This window comes from Mugil cephalus, chromosome 6 (assembly GCF_022458985.1).
Source record: "Mugil cephalus isolate CIBA_MC_2020 chromosome 6, CIBA_Mcephalus_1.1, whole genome shotgun sequence".
Classification (NCBI taxonomy): domain Eukaryota; kingdom Metazoa; phylum Chordata; class Actinopteri; order Mugiliformes; family Mugilidae; genus Mugil; species Mugil cephalus.
This window is the reverse complement of record NC_061775.1, coordinates 14,106,066-14,127,247: the sequence shown is the minus strand read 5'-3', so window position 1 is coordinate 14,127,247 and position 21,182 is coordinate 14,106,066. Positions and strand designations below refer to the sequence as shown.

Below are 21,182 nucleotides of genomic sequence, written 5' to 3'. Positions count from 1 at the left end.
TGGCAGATTTTGGTTGGGTTTTTAGAGGTTCAGTCATTGGTTTAACGAGAACAGTCCTTACTGGCAGTCGTACTTTTACATATCAGAAGTGACTTTCTTGAACCTCGGTAGTTCACCAGGACTCTGTGATGACAGACATCAGAGCAATAGGCATTCTCAGGGAACGGGGTGATGGTGGAATGGGGCCTATAATGGAGCCAGTTAGTCAGCACAAGCTTTTAGACAAGAGGTTGTGACATGGTCTGGGCCCAGTGCTTTTTGAGGTTTTCTGTCTTCATAGGAGCTGTTTCATGTCCTCTCACGATACCCTGAGTGCAGCATAAGTACCATGGGTCCAGGTTGCCAGTCACAGCTTTAAAAACATTCCAGTCCTGCTTTGCCTCGCGAATCAATTGTTACACTATTTTGAACCGAGCAATCTTCAGATCGACTTTAACCGTGACTGCGTTTTTTGTTTTTTCTTTTTGTTCTTGACGCTTACCTTATTGGCCAGGGTTTGCAGTGTATACTGATGCGAATGGGTTGTAGCTTCGACTGTGTCTCGAAGATTATGCTGCTGCTGCTGCATTGACTTATCACTGCACACCGAGCTTTACTGATGCAGACACAGATTCAGCAGCACTTTGTTTGCCCCGATAGCTCCATTACGCCGTCTGCTTAGAGTAGATGAAAGCTTGGCAGATGAAGTCCACCGTCAGGAATAAATCAGTAACTGAGGGCAGAAGAACATACGAGTCTTTGTTTGCCCCCCCCTGTGTAGAAGTAGCTGATCTATCTTCTTTGTTTGCATGTTTACACTGGAGCCCCACTTATACTTGTTATGGGAAATGCTCTTGGATTTATGAAGCACTTTTCTGTCTATTATACTGTATATAGGACCTTTCTGCCTCGTCCTCAAGGTGCTTTACAGCTACAGTGACTCATCTAGCTATTCGTCCTGAGAGTAACGCGGCGTTCAGTGTCTGGCTCAAGTGCTTGGACACATCAGACCGCTAAGACTTTGGTTTGTGGACAACCCGCTCTACTTATTCCACTAGAGCCCTGGCATTTACGCCTATATTAAAAAAAAGAGAGAGAGAGAGAGAAGGTTGTGTTCATCATGCCCTGAGTTTTATCTGATCACAGTATGTCTGATAAACAGCCCGTATGCAGGTTGAATGTTACGATATATAAATCAGGTTTATCTATGGAAACTGAGACAGACACTGAATCATGCAGCGTTCTGTTGCTGAGGTGAAGAGCAAGCTTGAATGCTTCCTTCTTATTATACCGAAGCTTGTCTTCATGCTGTTTATGTGTCGCCAAATGCTCTTCCAGGCATAAACTGTCCATTTCTCAGGTTTTTCATGAGCACAATAAGCTCGTGTGATTTTTTATTTTTTTCCAGATACTTCGTCTTGACAAAATTTTCATCTGTTGTTTTCTGACACTTGTCGCTTTCCTGCACGTCTCTCCAGACAAGACTGCAGCGTCTTCGCCCCTGCTGTCCTCAGCCTCGTCTCTCAGAGACCACGCGGCTTTCTTCCAGTCCGAAATAATGCGGCCAGCGAATGACCCGAAGGAGCGCGACCGCTCCCACGTGCGGATGCTGAATGATGTACTCCGTGACCTGGAGAAGAGCTTCGTCATCCCACAGACGCCGCCCGGAGTGTACAGGTAGGAGAACGCTGCTGTTGGACATAATCTGTAAGTAAGTGATCTAAGTAAGTGTTTGCTGTTCGTCCTCAGTTTTAAAATATGTGAAAAAAGGTTACATATTAATAAGACAGGAAATGAAAGGACCAAAACCTCGGGCCGTGGCAGGTGATCCAATGCACTGGTCTGCTCAGAACATGCTGGCAGACAAAGAACAGAAGTTGGTGTTTATCAGCAGAAGACGAAGAGTAAATTTACTGGGGCGGGATGGAAGTTTAAATAATGTTGCATTATTTATTTATTTTTTGACGTGAAATCTCCTACAGCAATGCTGGTGCGCTGTTTATTCCTGGTGCAAAATTATTCAGGTCATGTGCAGACGGCGTGTTTTTTCTGGGTCAACAGTTCCTTTCTCTTCTGGTTGAAACGTGTAATCCATTCCAGTCAGCATTTAAAAAGGTCTTATATTTAAACTTGGCAAACTCGCTGGTGACCTAAACAACATCCCTCCGCCTGGGGCTTCTGTTCTCTCGGAAAGCACAGTCCTGCCTTCCTGTTCACTTGGGTCAGACATTAGCATAGTCTCACATACCTTCTGAACTCTCGTGAAAAGTTGAGGCATCCTATTTGTTGGCGGACTCACATTCCAGCATCACATGATTTCAAATTTTGAATACCTGTAAAATGTTGTTGCAAAAAAGTGGATGTTTCCTGTCCAACAAATCACTGGTAAGAATGACATTTTTTTTTTTTTTTTAATTGAAACCTGTTGTTTGTTTGCTGGCAATTTAGTTGATGCATCACTGCCAACAAATGTTGATTGGCGGAATGATGAGAGTCCGTTGGCAGGGAACGTGCGTCCCACTCAACACACTGGTCTGATAAACACTTGTCAGAATAAACAACTTTCATGAGAAAACTTCAATGGAAAGTATCCATATCTCGAACAAAGACAACAGTCTGTCAGCAAACAGATAAATTTTGAACCAAAATGTGTTCAAAACTGAAGCACGCATTCATGTGGTGATAGTGGTTTAATTTACTCCACCACTGTCTCAACATAATAAATAGGAAACATTTCTGCACGTCTCTAACAACGTTGTGCTTCCATTGTTTTTCCTTTTGCTCCTGAAAGCATCTCTCCCTCCCTTTCCTTCCCATATCCATCTTCCTCCAGCCCCAGTGCACTGAATTCAACCTGATGGAGAAAAGAGACCAACTAACGTAGCATGTGAAGCTATTTTTGTTGCTCACATACAAAAAAGCTACGTTACCTGTACTTTTTAAAACCTGATGTTTGCATCCTAGTTTGTTTTTTTTTAGATCGTGGAAATTTACAATTATTTCAAATAGAGTTGGTTAAAACCCGGAAAAAGCGCCTCCAGACGTAACGTTAACTAGCTCAACTTTATAAGCGCTAGCTAGCAAAGTTCGAATGATGTCAGCTGTTACTATACATTATATTTATTTGCTGATGCTTTATTTACTCTTATTACTGATCTGATTACTTATTTACACACATTTGTCCACACAGTGCCACGTCTCAACAGCTTTATGTTTAGTGTCCTTATATGTGAACTGCAGAGGCTGCTGCTGTTTGTTGCTAAATCCAATACCCACATATGTTATTAATTTAAAGGCAGATACATAATTCATAATCTTATTCCATGTGTCATACACAGCAAAACAGTTTTAATAGTTGGGATAACACCATGAATGGAGGCTTTTATTAAGACAGTAGAATCCCCACTATCACCACCACCACCACACACTGTGCATGTACACTTAATTGAAGGTCAAACGCTAACAACATTAAAGTTATTATTGGAATATTACACTGGTCAGGCATAACATTATGACCGCCTTTGGCAATATTCTGTAGGTCTCACTAGCGCCTAGTGTAGATGCTATTTGAAACAGGTGCCTTTGGCTTTGTGTGGTGGTCAGTCCAATGAAAAACTTCATGGATTTAAACATGTATTGATGTGATTTTGCTGTAGTCAGACATCACAGTCATTTAATGATTGCAGTCATTAATTAAATCATGACTTCATTCCAAAGGGTTTTCTGATGTCTAATGTTTATCTGTTATGTAGATAATTAAAGTGGCGTTCAGTAACTGTAAACGATTGATGTGCAAAACTCTTATTTTTAGAACACCGTGTGGAGAACACAGTGTTCTTACATAAAAGAACAAAGGCCTGACCCAGCAGGGGGAGCAACCTGAAAATGCAGCTTGAACATCCAGTAAAGAAACGTAAAAAATCTAACAAAGTCTAACAAACGAAATCTACCCGCAACCACAGAGAAGCTCAGTAGAATTGAAGAGAAACGCGTGTCGTAAAGCCCGACCAAGAGCGCGCACCTGGAAGGTCGCAGACAAACTGACAACGACAGAGGCGGAGCACGGGCAACAAGGCACGAGTGAAAACACTCAGAGGAGTGGTAAAACGCACAATGGCTGGAGGATAACAAACCCTGACACACAAAGAAGGAGGACTTTCCAAATAAAACAGGAAATGAAAGGACCAAAACCTCGGGCCGTGGCAGGTGATCCAATGCACTGGTCTGCTCAGAACATGCTGGCAGACAAAGAACAGAAGTTGGTGTTTATCAGCAGAAGACGAAGAGTAAATTTAGTGCGGCGGGATGGAAGTTTAATCCCATATTTCCTTTTTAAAAGGACATCAGCGGTTGGTGTTGGGATTTCTTTGCTGCTTGAACTCGGGAAGCATTGCTGTGGGCTCTCATCCGAGTTGCTTGCTGTTAATTTGTAGTTGCTGAGGCTGATAACTCTAACGAACTCCTCCTCCTCTGCAGCAGAGGCACCTCTTGGTGTTCCTCTCCGGATACAGTGCTCACGAGAGACAGTTTCATCACAGTGTTTGGCGTTTTCAAGTTCTTAACATTTTCAGACTGACTGCATCTATTCTCTTAAAGTAATAAAGGGCTGTTGCTTTTCTAAGTTTATGTGAGCGCTTCTGGCTATAATATGGATTACTACAATAGTTGCACAGGGTCATTTGCTGCACAAAATAACCGATGGGCTCAAATGTATTAAGAAAGCAAGAAATTTTGCCAGATAGGCAACGGATACAAGGGATGACCTCAATGAGGTTGTTAATATGTATTGCACAAACTATGACTACTGTGAGGGAGAAAGGAAGTGAAAAAACATATTTTGTTTCATATTTAGTCCCCTGTGTAATATTTCAGAAGTCGGAGGTCTTCTACTGTAGGTCATGAACTGTACTGTTGCTTGAAAACTTTCTAACACAGTGCATAAAGAAGTCCAGAGAACTAACAACTTCTGCTGCATGCTCACAACCGCTCTAGATAAAAATCTGAAAATAAACGAAAATATAGATATAAACAGATTCAGATTGTAGCTTTGCGTGAATCAACCCTTCCCACCTCAATGAACCCTACTAGAAAAAAGTCTGCAGAATAAATTATATAATAATAATAAATATGTGAAAACTGAAAAAATAAATAAATAAATAAATAAACAAGTTGCTGCTACTTTAAATAAAAAGGTGTGGAGCAGAAACAAAGAATTACAGTATAAATGTAATATATACCATCCCAGAAACAAAAATATATGACCCTCCCCCCTAATAATTTTCATACTGTCCCTAAATCACCGGCTTTACTGTGTTGGGGCAGCCATGATTTAAACCCCATCAGCCATCTATCTTGCATCGTGTGCATCCACTTCTTTTTCAACTTGTTCTACATATGGAGCAGACCAGCAATAATGTAACATAAAACTTGTGCTTCGCAGTATTTCACACATATTTATTCCAACTGACGGGGAGGGAAAAAAAAAGGGAAAAGTGGAATAATTTACACTCAACCGCGTTTGATTTTTATTTATTTATTTTTATTTTTTCCAGCGGGCGGCTTCTCTGGGCATAGCAGCAGTAATTCATTGGCTCTGTACAGTTCATGTGCGAGAAAGTGAGAGCTCCGGTCGATGTATTTATTTTAGTAAAACTGTCTGGTTTAAGAATAAACACAATGAATCATGTAAAATTGCATTTACTTGGAGGAGGCCTGACCTTGACTGATAGCGAGGACTGTTTTCTCTATAACTATATTTCTGTGCCACAACAGCAACACCTCCTTCTGTATGTACCGCACAGAATGTGGATGCTAATGCCACACTGCCATCCGCCCACTGCTCTTTAGCTGTCTACTTTACCACTAGATTCCTACAGAATAAATGTCTTCTGCTGTTCAACGTTAGTCACAGTTTATGGCAGTAATAGACATGTTAATTGTTCTGGTCTGCCATTAGCATCCAAGCTAAAATTAGCTGCTCCATCATGCTTGGAAAGCATTAAGGCTTAATAGCGCTCATTTATAAAGGAAGTTGCCATTCCCTCACTGGACTGATACAATTAGTCTTAGAGTACTGAACAGTCTTTAAAATGTCTATTTTGAAAACCGAAGGTGCAATAAAAGAAATATAAACGCGTAAGTAGGAGATTTTTGGTTTTACTATTGCGGCAGCAAGTCTTTTTAATGACGCCTATGATTTGTGTTTTTGTTCTGTGAATGGAACGTGTGTTCTTTCATTAAATGACACATCTTCATAAAGATTTTCACCAAATACTGTTCAATGTTTTGGAATCTATTCTAAGGTCCTACTAATTACCTCTGATGCTCTCCATGGCCGTACACCTGGCTATATCCCTGACCTTTCAGGACAATACACTTGGCGTCCTCGGACAAAGGTCTAGTGTCTGTTCCCGGGGCCCGGCAGAAAATAAAAAGGGGACAGGGCGTTCACAGTTAGGGCCCACGGCTGTGGAATGAAATGGGAAAATGAGATCAGCTGACTCTGTGGTCTCCTTTGCATCTTTACTCATTACTTACTTTTACCAGAAAGCTTTTCCTGGTTTTAATAGAGTGTTAATTGTGATTTGAATTGAGCTCTTTGTATGTTTTATTGTTTTTATTATTTTTGTTTTATGTGACTGTTTCAAGCATAATGCCTTTGTCCAGCACTTTATAGCATAGATTTGAAAAATGCCATAGAATTAAAGATTGTGATTGTTGTTATTATACTACAATTTTGCAAGACATTTTCGAGTTCAGACCCAGTGGTCTAGCTGTGAGTATTTCAATTCAGACTTCAAGAAAAATATCAGAATGTCTTTCATAGCAAAGATAAAACTGCTTTATAAGCCCATTGAGGGTTTGGCAGCAGGAGAATAAATGCACAACTCTGTGTGCATCACATGAATTTCTGTTCCCCATTTCTTTGAAATCTTTTGGAAGATCTTGCAGCATTAGTGATATATATTTTCCCCAGCAACTTGTAAAGTCAGGGTAATGGCACTGCCTGGTGACACATAATAAGTGAGGGCGCACACAAATATACGCAGACACACCCAGCACATTTACCCGCTAAAGTCCAAATTCTATGTCTAGCCTAAGTGCACGTGTACTATGTCCGAGTACTGTACACTTCTCTGGCATGGTACATTTAAAAGAGGTGTGCTTTGTCACGGTACACGTGGTCATGCATGTGCACAAGTGCTGTTAAGTATGTGAGCCGCAAAGTGAGCTTCAGCACAGTACGAAACAACTGGCCCTAGTGTGATTGAGACCTAACAAACTAAGAGGTTACTCCTCAAATTCAGCTCCATGGCTCTCAGTTGATGTGTATGAGCATGTTGCTGTTACTCTGCTGTCCATTGCTGCCTAAATAATCAGTTTGAAACTGAGCAACTCCAGACCAACTTTGCAATGCAAAACCTCCAGGCTACAGCTGTAATGCAAATGACGGCCAAAAGTCAAAGAGACACTAGAGTAATCTTGTTAAAAAAAAAAGACAGTGTGTGCTACATGCCAGGAACTTCCATGTACTACCACTTCTGGAGAAAGTCAGTTTTCATCCAGGCCAGGGTCATTACAGTTTTTACAGACAGGTCACTGAAGTCAGTTCAAACGCAGTCTCCGAGTTTATGCCTTCCGGGTTATTCGGGAAGACGTGAACATGGCTCACCCATTCATTAAAAAAATATATTATCCTTGCATAGCCTGGACATCTACAACATACTCTGCCAACTTTACCATTCAAACTGTTAAACAAATGTAAATCCAGTGCTTGAGCATGAACATCTCAGATGCTATACATTTTTAAATCAATAGCATACGAGTAAAACTTTGGGTTAACTCTGGGGAAAATGCATTAAATTATGAGCTGTCCAACTGATTTTAATTGCTTCTCAAGTGGTTGTAGCGAAACATGTCCAGCCGAACTTGTACTTTTCATTCACTCATGTTCCATTTATATCCCAGGTGCTTGACTCAAGTACACTTTATTTAGGGCAATGCATAAAGTAACTGGTTCAGCGATTAAACCGTCTGCAAAACATTGGATCGAAGTGGAAGTGGAACTGACTGAGGTCGGCTATAATGTTTACTTTGACTGTGCTAGTGGAATCTCCTTGGGAAACTGTATGTCGTCAAAATGCATGAATTACTTACTTCCTCCTAAGGAATTGCAGTTCTTGCAGCTCATGCATGGGGTACGGTAGATCCTAGAGATGCCTGCTAGCTAAATAATTATAAAACCTAGCTGTAAAACAAATGTGAAGTCCATGCAAGCCAATCTCTGGGCATTCAAAACAACCGTCGCCCTAACTGTTTATACAGTTACTTATGTTAATTCATTCAAAAACAGCTTGAAGCCGAGTTTTAAACACAGAATCAAGTCAATGTAAATTTAAACATGTCTTTTGCTTGTGAATATCTTTTTACATCATTAAGCTGTACAGCAGTAAGCTGTAGTACAGTCTGTGGGTTTTTCTCCTCAATACTTAACTAAAGAGACATTATTTTTGTGTTAGCAAGTGTTATATACTATGTAATGAAATTGTGTATATCCTACATTTCAAAAGCTCCTCCTCAGGTGTCCAGTATGTAAAACCTAGGTTGGAGGTTCATCTTGCTACACAAATGAGTAGAGATCCCCTTTCCCTTTCCCATGCATATTTACAGTATAGACACCTAATATACAAACAATATCTTGGGAACACCTTAAGGTAATTTGTTCAAATTTGGTATGGATATTTACCTGAAGTCAAAGAGGAACTGAATAGAAATTGGTAGTCAACTGAAGAGATTTTCTATTTAAACAAGACTTCTAATCTTAAAATTTCTTCCACCAAAAAGGATAATAAGCCAAAAATGTTTCCTTATTGAGTCTTACATTGAGTTCTAACACAGAGACCATCCAATAACACACAGCCGCACTGTGCTGCTGTCAGTTCTGGATGGATGCTGTTGCTCCTCCTTGCGTGACACCTGGGACCAGTAAACATAGTTCTAACCCAATTTGTTGCATTGCGGCGCAGCATGTGCTCTCCATTAAGAATGGATGTTGAGCTGCTGTAGAAGACACTGGATACATAGACAATCAATAGCAGGACTGTTTATTTAAACATTTAGGTGCTTCAGAAAGGCCTCTTTCATAACTGGATTTTTCACATGGCTCTGGTGGATACTGATGGACATGGTGAGACAATGCCTTGTTGATTTTGAGCGTTACATCTCTATTTTTGTCTAGTGCAACTTTAACATATCCTTGGACTGAAGTGGAAGTATCTACCTCTCTTTGAGACCCTTGCTCTTGGAGCACACTGAAAACCACTAGAAACCAAACAAGAGTCAACAGAAGCAGCTCTGTATCGCTGTCTCTCTATCACCACATGGACCAGTGCATTCAGTTATACAGTTGTGATTCATTGATGTATTGTGTTTCGCTTTCACAGTTTGGATAATGGGCTTGAAACGGAGGGTCCTTTTGAAAGTCTGAGACTGGCCTCGTATATAAAAGCGGGGACCTTCTTCACCCTATAGTTTATAACCTATTATGTGTTCAAGTGCTTTTCAGATTTGTTAGTTAGTTATGAGAGTGGCTGCTCTCTGGCTAGCAAAATGGATGAATTGCTGCTTTTCTTAACCAAGAACACAGACTTTCACCATTCCGCCACCCTGTGTTTCACTGAAAACTGGCTCAGTGAACACATTCCAGACAGCTGCCGGGCCTCCAGCTGTTGCATGCGGATCGCTGCACTATCGGGGAAGACAAAGGGGAGAGGAACGTGCTTCTTCATTAACGAAGGTTGGTGCACAGATGTCGCAGTGTTAAAGAAGACATGCAGCTCTAACTTGGAGTCATTTTTCATATAGTGGAGACCCTTACGTTCATCGCCAGAGTTCCCTTTGTTTTTTGGTGGTTCGTGTGTACATTCAACCGCTTGCATGCGTATCTGAGGCATTACAGCAGCTCACCGACCAGACAATGGACATGGAGAACACACACAGATTTCAACAGAGAAAATCTCCAACTTGAAATGGTTAAATATAGACGTATAGTGCGTGATATGTCCCAACAGGAACGTTGGCGTATGACCCCGCAACAAAAACTTCCAAGAAAGCCGGTCACAGGAGTAGGAAAACAGACGATCTGTGAACAGGATGTGCGTAAACTCTTTCAGAGAACAGGATCAGGAATGCCCTGGGACCTGTTGGAGTGTCTCTGTCCTGCCTGAAAGTCTACGCTGACCAGCTGGGGCCCATCTTCACCCAGAACTTCAACAGCTCCCTGGAGCTGTGTGAGGTCCCCTCCTGTCTCAAATGTTCCGCCATGAACCTGGTCCCCAAGAAGTCCCCTGTGACAGGATTAAATGACTACATGGGTCCTATTTATGGATTACACCTCTGCGTTCAACACCATCGTTTCGGAGGTTCTCCACCACAAACTGTCCCAGCTCACCGTGACCACCTCCACCTCTCAGTGGATCACCAGTTTCCTGACTGACAGGAGGCAGCAGGTGAAACAGGAAAAGCTTCACACCCAACACCTGGACTCTCAGCTCTAGCGCCCCCCAGGGGTGTGTTCCCTCCCCACTGCTCTTCTCTCTTTACACCAATGACTGCACCTCAGGGGACCCTTCTGTGAAACTTCTCAAGTTTGCAGATGACACTGTCGTCATTAGAGTCATCCAGGATGGCAATGAGTTTGCATACAGAGGGGAAGTGGAACGGCCGATCCTTTTGTTAGAACTTGTGCAGTCAGAACCACCTGTAGCTAATCCAGATCCTCAATCCTCAGCAGTACAGTCCCTACAGTGGATTCATTCAGGGCGACCTGAAGTGGACCTCCCATATAGACACTGTTCGGAAGGAGGCCCAACAGTGGTTGCACTTCCTGCGTCAGCTCGGGAAGATCAATCTGCCCCGGGAGCTGCTGATCATCTTCATCACGGCAATAATCTAGTCTGGAACATGGACAAACTGCAGAGAACAATTGTGTCTGATCAAGATTATTGGTACTGACCTTCCCTTCATCAAGGACCTGTACCGGTTCAGGGTCAGGAAGTGGGCTGGTAAAATCTCCACAAACCCTACACACCCAAGACACAACCTGTTTCCTCCCCTCAGGCCAGCATCACAGAGCACTGTGCGCCAAAACCACCCACCACAATGACAGTTTCTTCCCCCGGGCTGTCACTCTGACAAACTCTGAGCAGTCACAGAGTGTGAGACCATTCACCTCAATAACTCTGCATAAACTGTATATGCTCACTCTACAACTATGTTGAATATATCTGCTCCTGCGCTTTATTTTCATTTTTTTTTATTATTTCTTCTTTATGTTCTACAGTTTTATTTTTCACGCTTTTATTTTTTCAAATTCTGTGTTTTCTGTACAAGAGAGAACAGTGACCAGAGTAAAACTCCTGTATGTGCAATAATAATAAAGCTGATTCTGATTCTATTCATTACCTACATTGCATTGTGATAAAATCAAAGAAGCGTCCACAGACATTGTGATGACTTTGACGGTGTCGTGCATTCAGCAGCTATTTAATTTTGCTGTGCAGAATAAATAGCCTACTGTCATCCATTGTTAACAATTACTGTAATAATAACACCCTCAGTTTATAGGAGTAGTGCCACATACTGCATTTATGTAGTATAGTAGATACAGAATCTTCTCAGGGGTCTGGCTTTGAATCTAAATTGTGTGCTGAAGGTCAGTGCTCCTTCACACCCTACAGCTCCCGACCTGTGTCTTAACAGATGAAGAATCACTCCATTTACTCTTTAAGACTGTCCGTTCAGCCACTTTAAGAGAAATCAATGTACTTCAGCCCCGCGGAGAGCAACACTCCGCAGTCTCTGCCATTCTGACCTACAAATGACTACTCTGCCAACCCCAAAGGCTCGAGTGTGTTTATATATGTGCTTTATGTGTGTGCATCCCGGTGTGTGCTGCGCATATGACAGAAAGACAAAGAGACGTGGACAGCGAGGTCCTTTGAGGACAAATAGTTCATGTGGCACAGTGTGTCTGTGGTTTGTTTGTGACAGAAACTTAAGCAGAGGCCAAAATATCAAAAATAAAGTTTTATAAGTCACTGTCTTCCCTTGAGGCTTTGATTGCGATGGATATCATCACAGTGATTCAGAGGGAGATTGATCGACTGCAGGTTGCCCGACATAAAACATAGTTGGAACCGGTTCTTTTAAAGAACTATGTTTTATGCCCATCCCTAGTGGTGAAGCTGTCAAACAGTAAAATACTAAAGCTCACTGCATAAACTAAATGCAGTTAGTTGTTTATGTTGGGCTTCTAAATGGCAAATTAAGGTATGTCATCTAATTCTGGCTTATCCATGGCTTATCTTTTCTTTTCTCGGGAAAACCCAAAAATCAGTGCTAAGTTAAACAGTAACATCTTATTCAGTTCAATTTAACTGTCCACCCCATTTGTTGAAACTAATAAAACAGTACGTAGTGCATGTAACTCGATTTAATCAGAATTTTCTATCCAGGTTGAAAAAGCGGCTTTGACTAAACCTTAAATATTTATCATTTTATGCTTTTTCCAACTCTCTTCTTCACTTTTAAATTTACTTTAAATAGGTTTCTGCTCTTAATTTGCATTTGAATACTTTGACGATTGCATTTCCTAAGCATATGATTGCATTATGTAAAGCACTTTAAATTGCCTTTGTGCGTGAGATAAATTTGCCTTTCCTTGTAATACTTGAATGGAGACTAGGTCAGGGTTGTTGGATTAAAACCAAATCTGGTTGTTAAGTTGTCCTTTAAATGCATGCGATTTACACAAAACACGATTCAGCAGTTGTAATGGTTTTCCTGAAACAACTTCTAAAAAATGTAGATGTATCACCTCTTATTCCACTCACGTACTTCAACATGCGAATTGGATATAGCTTATACAACGATCACTCACAACATTATAAGAGAGAAGTAAATAACATTGACCATCCTGTGACAATTCAGTGTTTTGCTGGTTTGAACCTTGCATTTGTTGGACGTGGATGTTACTTGGACATGTACCACTCAGTTGTTGGTCTTCAGCCCGAAAAACTCACACTCTCCCCTCTCACTTTGTCCCTTTACAGGAATCTGTTGTACAGCCTTCCGGGAAAGACAGCTCAGTTTTCCATCCTCAAGTTCTCTCAGGATGCTGTCCTGCACTGCAACACCACCAGCAAAGTCATCAAATACAACTCCGCAAACAAGGAAGTACTTTGCTACAGCACCATGAACCAGTCCCTGTCTCTCATCCTTAGGGCCATCAGGTCAGCTGAGAGGCTAGTGTGTTTCGGTTTGGACCTGTTTGAAAATTACCCAAGTGACGCGAAGAAATGACTTGGAACCAACACAACTGCCACAGATCAAGTTTACAAAGTTCAACCCATTGGAAGCGTTAAAACACAACCGACCCTCAGAACAACCTCGTCCAATCTGACTCTTGGCACAACAGTCCTGGAAAGCTTGATAATCGAATCCCGGAGTGAGCATTAACACTGCTTAACAGAAAATACCTTTAAACTCACATTTACCGTTTGATTCAGCACCTCCCCTATAACCATTATTGAAGGATAACAACATGCAGTCCACAGTATTGAGAGAAATTTCACACACTAATCGCATAATTTTCATATCAAGGGAGGTATAAAAAAAAAAATGAAAATATATTTGTGAATTTGTGATTAATGAATGTATTGAAACTAATTTGTTTCACACTAGCGTTTAAATATGCAAATAATATGGTTACAGTAGGGTCATTTAAATTGCACTAAACTTTCTAACAGTGAAAGCTGAGAAGCACAGGAGGTTTTGAGGAAAAAAAAAAACCTTGTCCATTTTGAAATAATTCCCAATGATTTGCAGTTAGATTTACAATACATTCACATTTGAATTCAGTTTTTTTACGTGTAAGCATGGTAGAGAATGTTTGGGTACACATTTAGAAAGTAGTGGAAAGTTCTTGGACGTTAACACTGTTTGTGGCAATGTTGCCTACGTTGTTTTTAACTATCAATGAGGGCACTAGTTTCAGAATGGCTAAAGTTCCTTGAGTGAGATACAGGTTAAAATATGTATGTATGTTTTTTTTTCTTCAGATAAATAATAATATTATCTCACCTGTCAAAGGTAAAATTTGAATTCCTGGTAAAAGACAAGAGTCTTGCAATAAGCCATTGTACAACGAGCTGACCCAGCATCACCCATTAGCTCTTCAAAAATCATAGTAAGCCATGATATGTTTCCAGAATTTTAGACTTGCAGCACATGAACTAAACTGGGAAGGCAGACCTTAGACTCGGTTAAATCAAAAAATCTTCGGACTCAACCTCCAAACCTCGGAGGTCGTATGTTATTCAAAATACAGTATGTCGCACTCAGCTCATTATTATTGTGCTGGGTCCACCCCACAGAGCTAGCTTGGCCTGTTTTTAGGGACGTATTGATCGGCCAGTCGGAGTTCCAATCTGATCTTAAATACATAAAATGTCCTCTCATGCTTTTCTTCTGGAGTAGCACTGTCAGTACTGTCTAGAGTACCGTTAATGTAGCAAGGACAATGGAGCTCATACCTTGGCTCCAGAAGCTCAGACAAATGGTGAAAAGCTGTGTTCTCCACTCAGGCCATCTAACAGCATTTCTGCCCTCACATTGTTTCTAGAAAACATTTTCAAATGTAGCCATCAGAGCTTGTCGTTGTTCCAGTGCTGCATTTGCCTGAGTAAACCCGGCGTATTGTGTTTTCTTTTTTTTTATTATTATTTTATTCTTTAAATTACTTCCACACAGGAGACATTCTTAGCCACGTGCTAGCTTTGCTGCTAGCCGACCGCAGCTAAAACAAAAGAAGTGGCTGTCTTCTTCGTTTTTTTTTGGCAGCTTTGCTGCTAGCCAGCTGCCATTGAAACATAAGAGGGCTAAGACGCTTTGACGCTACATGGGCACGGTTTTGTTTTATGGCAAGAAAAGATTATATAATGTAAGGCTTGGTAAGCCATTTTAAAAATGCCTGGATCTGCCCTGATACTGTGAGTGGGACATCCTCACTTGTTTATTCTTGAAAGTTGAACCAGCTTCAGCCAACTTTAGTTGCTTTTAAGTCAAAGCAATCATGTATGCTTCCCAATGAGCACACATGGAGTAATGGGCAGGGGTGCAGCGTGCCTGGGGATCATCAGTGTTTGGAACTTCCACTTTAGCCTAATTTTTCAGCTCTTGTGGTTACCACTTGGTTGGGACTTGCAGCATAATCAACAAAAAAGTACTATTTCCATGTTACCCGTCACTGCAGAGATCCGGGTTCAGCGGTTGGTTAGCGGCGATTGGAACCCCCAAACAACACCACAGTAACTGGCACTACGAGCGGAAGGGAGTTTGGTCGGGGGGTGTGTCCTTGCACTAGTTTATCCTGCTGGTAAAGCTGGTACGACTCCTCAGGTAAAAGGGAGCAGTTGGCGACACCGTATGCTTTGCAGGAGGCATGGCACGAGCCAAGTAAAGAAGGCTGGCAGGGACAGACATCAACGGTAGAAATATGGCAGAGAAGGGGGGTGTACAAAAGAAGGGAAGGCTAAAGGCAAACACACATGGTGAAAATGTGGAATAAGGCCATTGTTAAAGACAGAAGTCGTCATTTAAAGCTTTTTATTTGTCTGAATCAGCCAGTCTTTGAAAACAGCCATTCTGTTTGGACACTCAGAAACCCAGTCCTGTGTAGCATTCATAACTACCCCACAGAGGGGAAAATGCAGAAAAATGTGAACGCCTCAGTAAACTCAAGTGAAGTTTAACAGCAGACCGAGCTTCACCACACATAGTAACGCCAGCTGGATGCATTTACAACGATTATGCCCTGTTTGACAATTGCTTTCTATCTCCATTTGTCATTCTCTCCCATTTTCTCAATGTCTGCTGCACACTGCAAACTCTTAATGTGTTTTAAGTGGCAAGAGTTAGTGTTATCTCTCTGCCCGCTCTTTATTCTTCGCACATCCTCTCCCTCATTAATGCCACCACCCAGCAATCTCTGTCGTTCCGCCGCTCGTGACGAGAGATTTAGGAGACTGAGGCTGATGTACAGCCTCTGCCCAAGCTTGAATGGAGACCTGAGTAATAAATACATTTGTCGTGAAATGGTATGCAAAAACGAAAACACGGTTGTTGTGGGGAAGAGCTACAATGTGTGTCAGCAGCACTGGCAATCCTTTAAAGATTACAAGAACTGGGAGATTCAAGATCAATATATAAGTAAATGCAGCTTCAGGTTTCTTGTTTTGTTTTTTTTTTTTGTTTTTTTGTAGTTAGGCATGACGTTTCCTAGAGTAGAGTGTGTGATAAAAGCAACGAGTAAAGCACTATTTTGTAGTATGAGAAGATTTTGTACCTTAACTTATTTGTAATAGTTTGGATGTAATAGAGCTTTTTTTTTTTGTTTTTAGCATGATGGGAGGGAGGGAGGAATTTGGAAGGGCTTAGATTTTGCAGCTTGTTATCTGCTATTACATTAGACATTTGTATAGTTCAAACACACACCAGTCTGAGAAATGAATTAGGATCCGGTAAAGACGCCAATAGCATTGTCTACAATTGCTTCTTTGTTTGCCACAGGTAAACTGTTTTCTCTTGTGTTTAGCACTGACACAACAAATCAACTTCTGGTCTGAAAAGTGGCTGTGTTTTTGAATTTATTACAACGCAGATTTGATACGCAAAATTTTGTAAGGAAAACTGATTATTTATATTTAATTGTCTAAACGTTTTAAGCTAATCTTTTCAGGGATGAAAACAATAACACGTCCAACGCTTTAAATCACGTGCCTTTTATCAATAAAGACGCTTTAATTTATATTCGCAAATGTTAAATAATATACCAAAAAAAAAAAATCAATAGGCAGTCGGTGGGATCTGATAAATTACCCACCGCATTCAGACTGCACGGGAAGCAAGTTTCAGTGGTGCTAGGATGGTTTTTATGTCATGGGAAATAGACGATAACCAACTGTCTCTGTGCACAGTCTATATGTAGCATCAGCTTAACTTGCTGTAGGTGCGTTCACTGATTGTGGGAAAGAAGCAAAAACACTCAATTTTTGTAAATGCATGAGTAAGTACAGATGATAATAAGTTTGTTGCCCAATCTGAATGTACCTTTTTTCATAAAAAAAAGAAATGTTTGAATAAGATGCCACATAATCAGCTACTGTAGGTAAGACGGGACTCTGGAATAATATTACCTTGTCATTCATATTCAAGTTCAGTCAGTTTAGAAATAAGTCTAGATGTTGAAAGGATATGCATTCTTTACACACCAACTGGACACATCATTTGGCTACAGAGATAAAAATAATGAACAAGGTGATATGATATGATACGATATGATACGATATGATACGATACGATACGATACGATACGATACGATATGCCTGGTAGTCTTAAAATTTGACATTTAGAATGTTTACAACCAGTCCCTCCCTCCCCCATTTGGAAAAACAAGAATTGTCAGTTGATTGGTCTTGGTTCACTTTGGTAAGTCAATGTATAGGTTATTGTGAATTGTCCCTGGTGTCAATGCTGTCGGTGTGACGCAGACTGAACATACTGTAAGCCTAAAGTAGGCCTGAAGTAGCTAACGTGCAGACTTTAAAGTTGTTTTTTTTTTTAACAGCCATCATTTAACAATGAGATAGTTTGCTGCACCCATGCGTGGCCCTGATGTGCAACAGTATGACCAGTCTGCCTCACAACATCGTCTCTTATGCGTGTGTTTTGGACTTTTGTTTGGTGGTTGCATGAGCCGTGCAGAAAGTCATTATTACTCACTCAATATTTCACCGGTTATTGTTCTATTACTGCTTATGTTACAGTGTTGTACATAATGATCTACGGTGATCCTCTTAACATTAATACTTAGAAGGGTAGAGGCCTAACGACGGTAAGAAGGGTAAAACGTAACATTACATAAATGTGATTGACTGCAGTACAGAATGCGTGATTGCACAACCCGGGCTACGCACTACCTCTGAAGAGGTCTCGACTCACAGGTTCAAAAACACTTGGACTGTTTGAACCATGAGCTGTCCACTGTGTACAGTATTTATTAGAACATGTGGACTGTTGGTCAGGTTGACCCGATATGCAATGTTACATATATTTTTAGTAAAATTAGCCAATACTGGAAACTGCTGTATTGTAGAATTTGCACAAAATTGTGAATGTTCTTTTGAATGTTTTTCTTTTTCCAATTAGTTCTCCAAACCTTTGCATTTATCCAGGTCTACCGCACTCGGTCTATGTTTTTTTTCTGAATTGAGCCTTTGAAAATTATTTAAAATGTTGAATTGATTCAATTTGTTTGAAAACGTGTGAAGTTTTAAGTAGGCGTAAGTTAGACGTATGTTAACTGAATACTGTTATTATTTGGCCTGGTTTCTGTGTGCATGACAATAACACCACTATCTTACTATTTCTCTAGCATGATTTCATTTTTTCGTCTTCTCCACTGTTCAGGTCTTGTTGAATTCTTAATGCAATAAAAACTGTTTTAAGACTCTGACTTTGTCCTTGACAGTGTACCAGTGTACCATCTGGAAAGATGTTACAAAAGGCTACATATGTTTAGCGTTTGGAATAACCAGCAGTATTTTTTATGTGAAGCATCTTTTCACAGCTACAGATGAGGCTCTCTTTATTCTTCTGATGCCATGGTCCTCGTCCGGATCTTTGGTCTTAACTCCCTGAGGCGTGGCCACCACAGGAATTTGATGCCAGGGCATCAGAGCCTCTCACTTTTCTCCTCAAAGGGAGTCAGATCGTCTTTTCCACTTGTGTCCACTGGCGAGCAGTGAGTTGTCCAGTCACCTTTCATTCAGATCCAAATGCTCCCAGTAGTACTGGCTCCTGCCTAATGAGAGAGACTGTAGTGTGTTGACTTACTTGCAGGGTGTACTGTTCTAGAGGGTATTGCCGAAATATTTACGTAGGCTGGTTGAACCCCCTCACATTTGAGCCCCTTATATCTATGGGGAGCCTGTGTAGCCTTTGTCCATTGGGATTACATTATTGGGCATTTATCCCTAACCTTAACCCTAACCCTAACCCTAACCCTAACCCTAACTTAACCCTAACCCTAGGGATGAATAAACAATTTTTCTATTCTATTCTGTTCTATCCACCAATACAGAGATGCTCCCAAATTGACACAATTCTTCATCATTCAGAGCCATTTTGTTGCATGTAAATTCAAAATAAATTCAATTCCATGGCGCTCGGTTGATTTATATGACTACATTGGAATGATTCCTCTGTCCATCACAGGCTAAAGCCTGCACGGTTGATTTGATTGTTCCAACAGATGTTATAAAAAATAGCGTTGTTTCCATGTTTCTTCGGTAGTCCAGAACAAGCAAACCAAACACTTCTAAAGAGGAATGGTAGTTAAATTTTATAGGGTGAGTCATCTACACTCAGCAGCAGTTTGAATTTGATACGATCCAAAGAGTCTAAGTCAAAAGATTTTGAAATGACTGCACATGGTTTTGTTGGTAGATAAAGCTGAGCAATATTCATACGCCACGTGACCTACTCTGCCGTGAAGCGTATGAGAGACAGAAATCCTTCACTGTTCTATGTTTTTTTCTTTTTCAATTTAACACTTTTTTTCAGAATCTTTTTGTGCCTGGGAAACATGAACAACATAAACATCTAAGGAAGACTTTTCCCCCAACCATTTAGCAACTTGTATGAGATACTTCTGAACCAGTCATCATTACTGGAGGAAAATCTGTACACAGTCAAAGCTCCGTACTTCCCCATATGACAGCACTGTAGATGAGGTCACGAATACCACAGCATCCCTGAGAGGAGAAAGCTAAATAGGACGTCAGGTAAGAAGCTTGAACTTTGATTTAAAAATGGCAGAATATCATTCGGACTGACTACATTTGTAGGTGGTTGAGAAGCTGAGTGACTGTACTTCTTTCAGATTTTCGATACTAGTCCAGTTGTTGTCACAGCAGCTCTCATTAACCTCTATTTATTCATCTTAGCAGACATTGTTGTGAGCATGGCTGGTGACTGCCGCTAGACAACACAGTGTTTATGAGTCATCTTAAAGAGTGAGAGCTAAAATGCGGAGACTGAGAGCAGCGTTATCATAAATCTGCAATAATATACATAGAAATGAATGAGAAGGTGTGTCCAAACTTTTGACTGGTAGTGTATATTATGTGCTCTCACAAACAACAAGAGGAGACTAAACGAGGGTCTGAACAGATTGATTTTGTGTTTTTTTTCTCTCCTTTTTTTCTTTTTCGTTCACTAAGTACTAACACAATTCCCTGGGAGCTCACAGCGTGTCTCTTTAGCATTCACAGTCTGTGAGCACACCAGGTTGTGACATATTGGCAGACTTCAGCATGACTTCAGTTCACTTGTGAACACTGGGAAATGATTCAAATAGCCTTTCAACTTCATTGTGACCTTTTTGCTGCATCTTAATATCGTGTTTGTGCATTCATGTGCTGATCCAGACTCTCCGCTCTCCACTGATCTCTGCTGATATCAGTAAAGGAAAATACTTTTATTATAATTGGTGCACAACGATCAAGCATAGCACTGACCACCTGACTGATCTTGTGTAGGTCACCCTTGTGCCTCCAAAACAGTTGTGACTCATCAGAGAGTGGACATGGACCTTCTGAAGGTGTCCTGTGGTGTCCTTTGGGTCCTATGGGTTGAGTAGAGGAGCCTCCATGGAACATCCCACTGACTTACACTTGATCAGTTTAGGATCTAGGGAATCTGGAGGCCAGGTCAACACCTTCTTCTGTTTTTCATGTTTTTTTTTTTTTTGTTTTGTTTTTTTAAGTTCCTTGTGGCTGATCAGTGTATGAAATTCCTAGAGTTGCAGTAGATGGTTTAGGCTTCCGCGTCAATTTGACGTTTGTCATATTTACTTGTTATATTAACCTTATCTGAAGACTCTTTCAGCAGCTTGAGCAGCATCTCCAAAGACCACGATTTGCGTGGAAGACTTGAAGGTTCACGTTCTGATGCACCACTCCCCTGGGCAGGTGACTTTTTTGGGGGGTAAAAAAAACTATTTGTCTAACCTTCTGCTGTGTTTTGGAAGCACACTGTTCTTTTGATACAGATGTCTTCAAGCCTCCTTTGAATGTTGTCT

At 40.9% G+C, this 21,182-nt stretch overlaps 1 protein-coding gene across 1 annotated transcript in view; it reads left to right on the top strand.

Moving 5' to 3' along the window:
• LOC125009939 (inactive N-acetylated-alpha-linked acidic dipeptidase-like protein 2) overlaps nucleotides 1-18,552 on the top strand; it is a 284,469-nt gene extending 265,917 nt beyond the window's left edge. Inside the window, exons 14-15 of the mRNA XM_047588201.1 lie at nucleotides 1,458-1,656; nucleotides 13,092-18,552. Of these exons, the coding sequence (XP_047444157.1) occupies nucleotides 1,458-1,656; nucleotides 13,092-13,341 (449 nt within the window). The 3' untranslated portion in view covers nucleotides 13,342-18,552. The remainder of the gene's footprint in view (nucleotides 1-1,457; nucleotides 1,657-13,091) is intronic.
• Nucleotides 18,553-21,182: the final 2,630 nt, after the last annotated feature.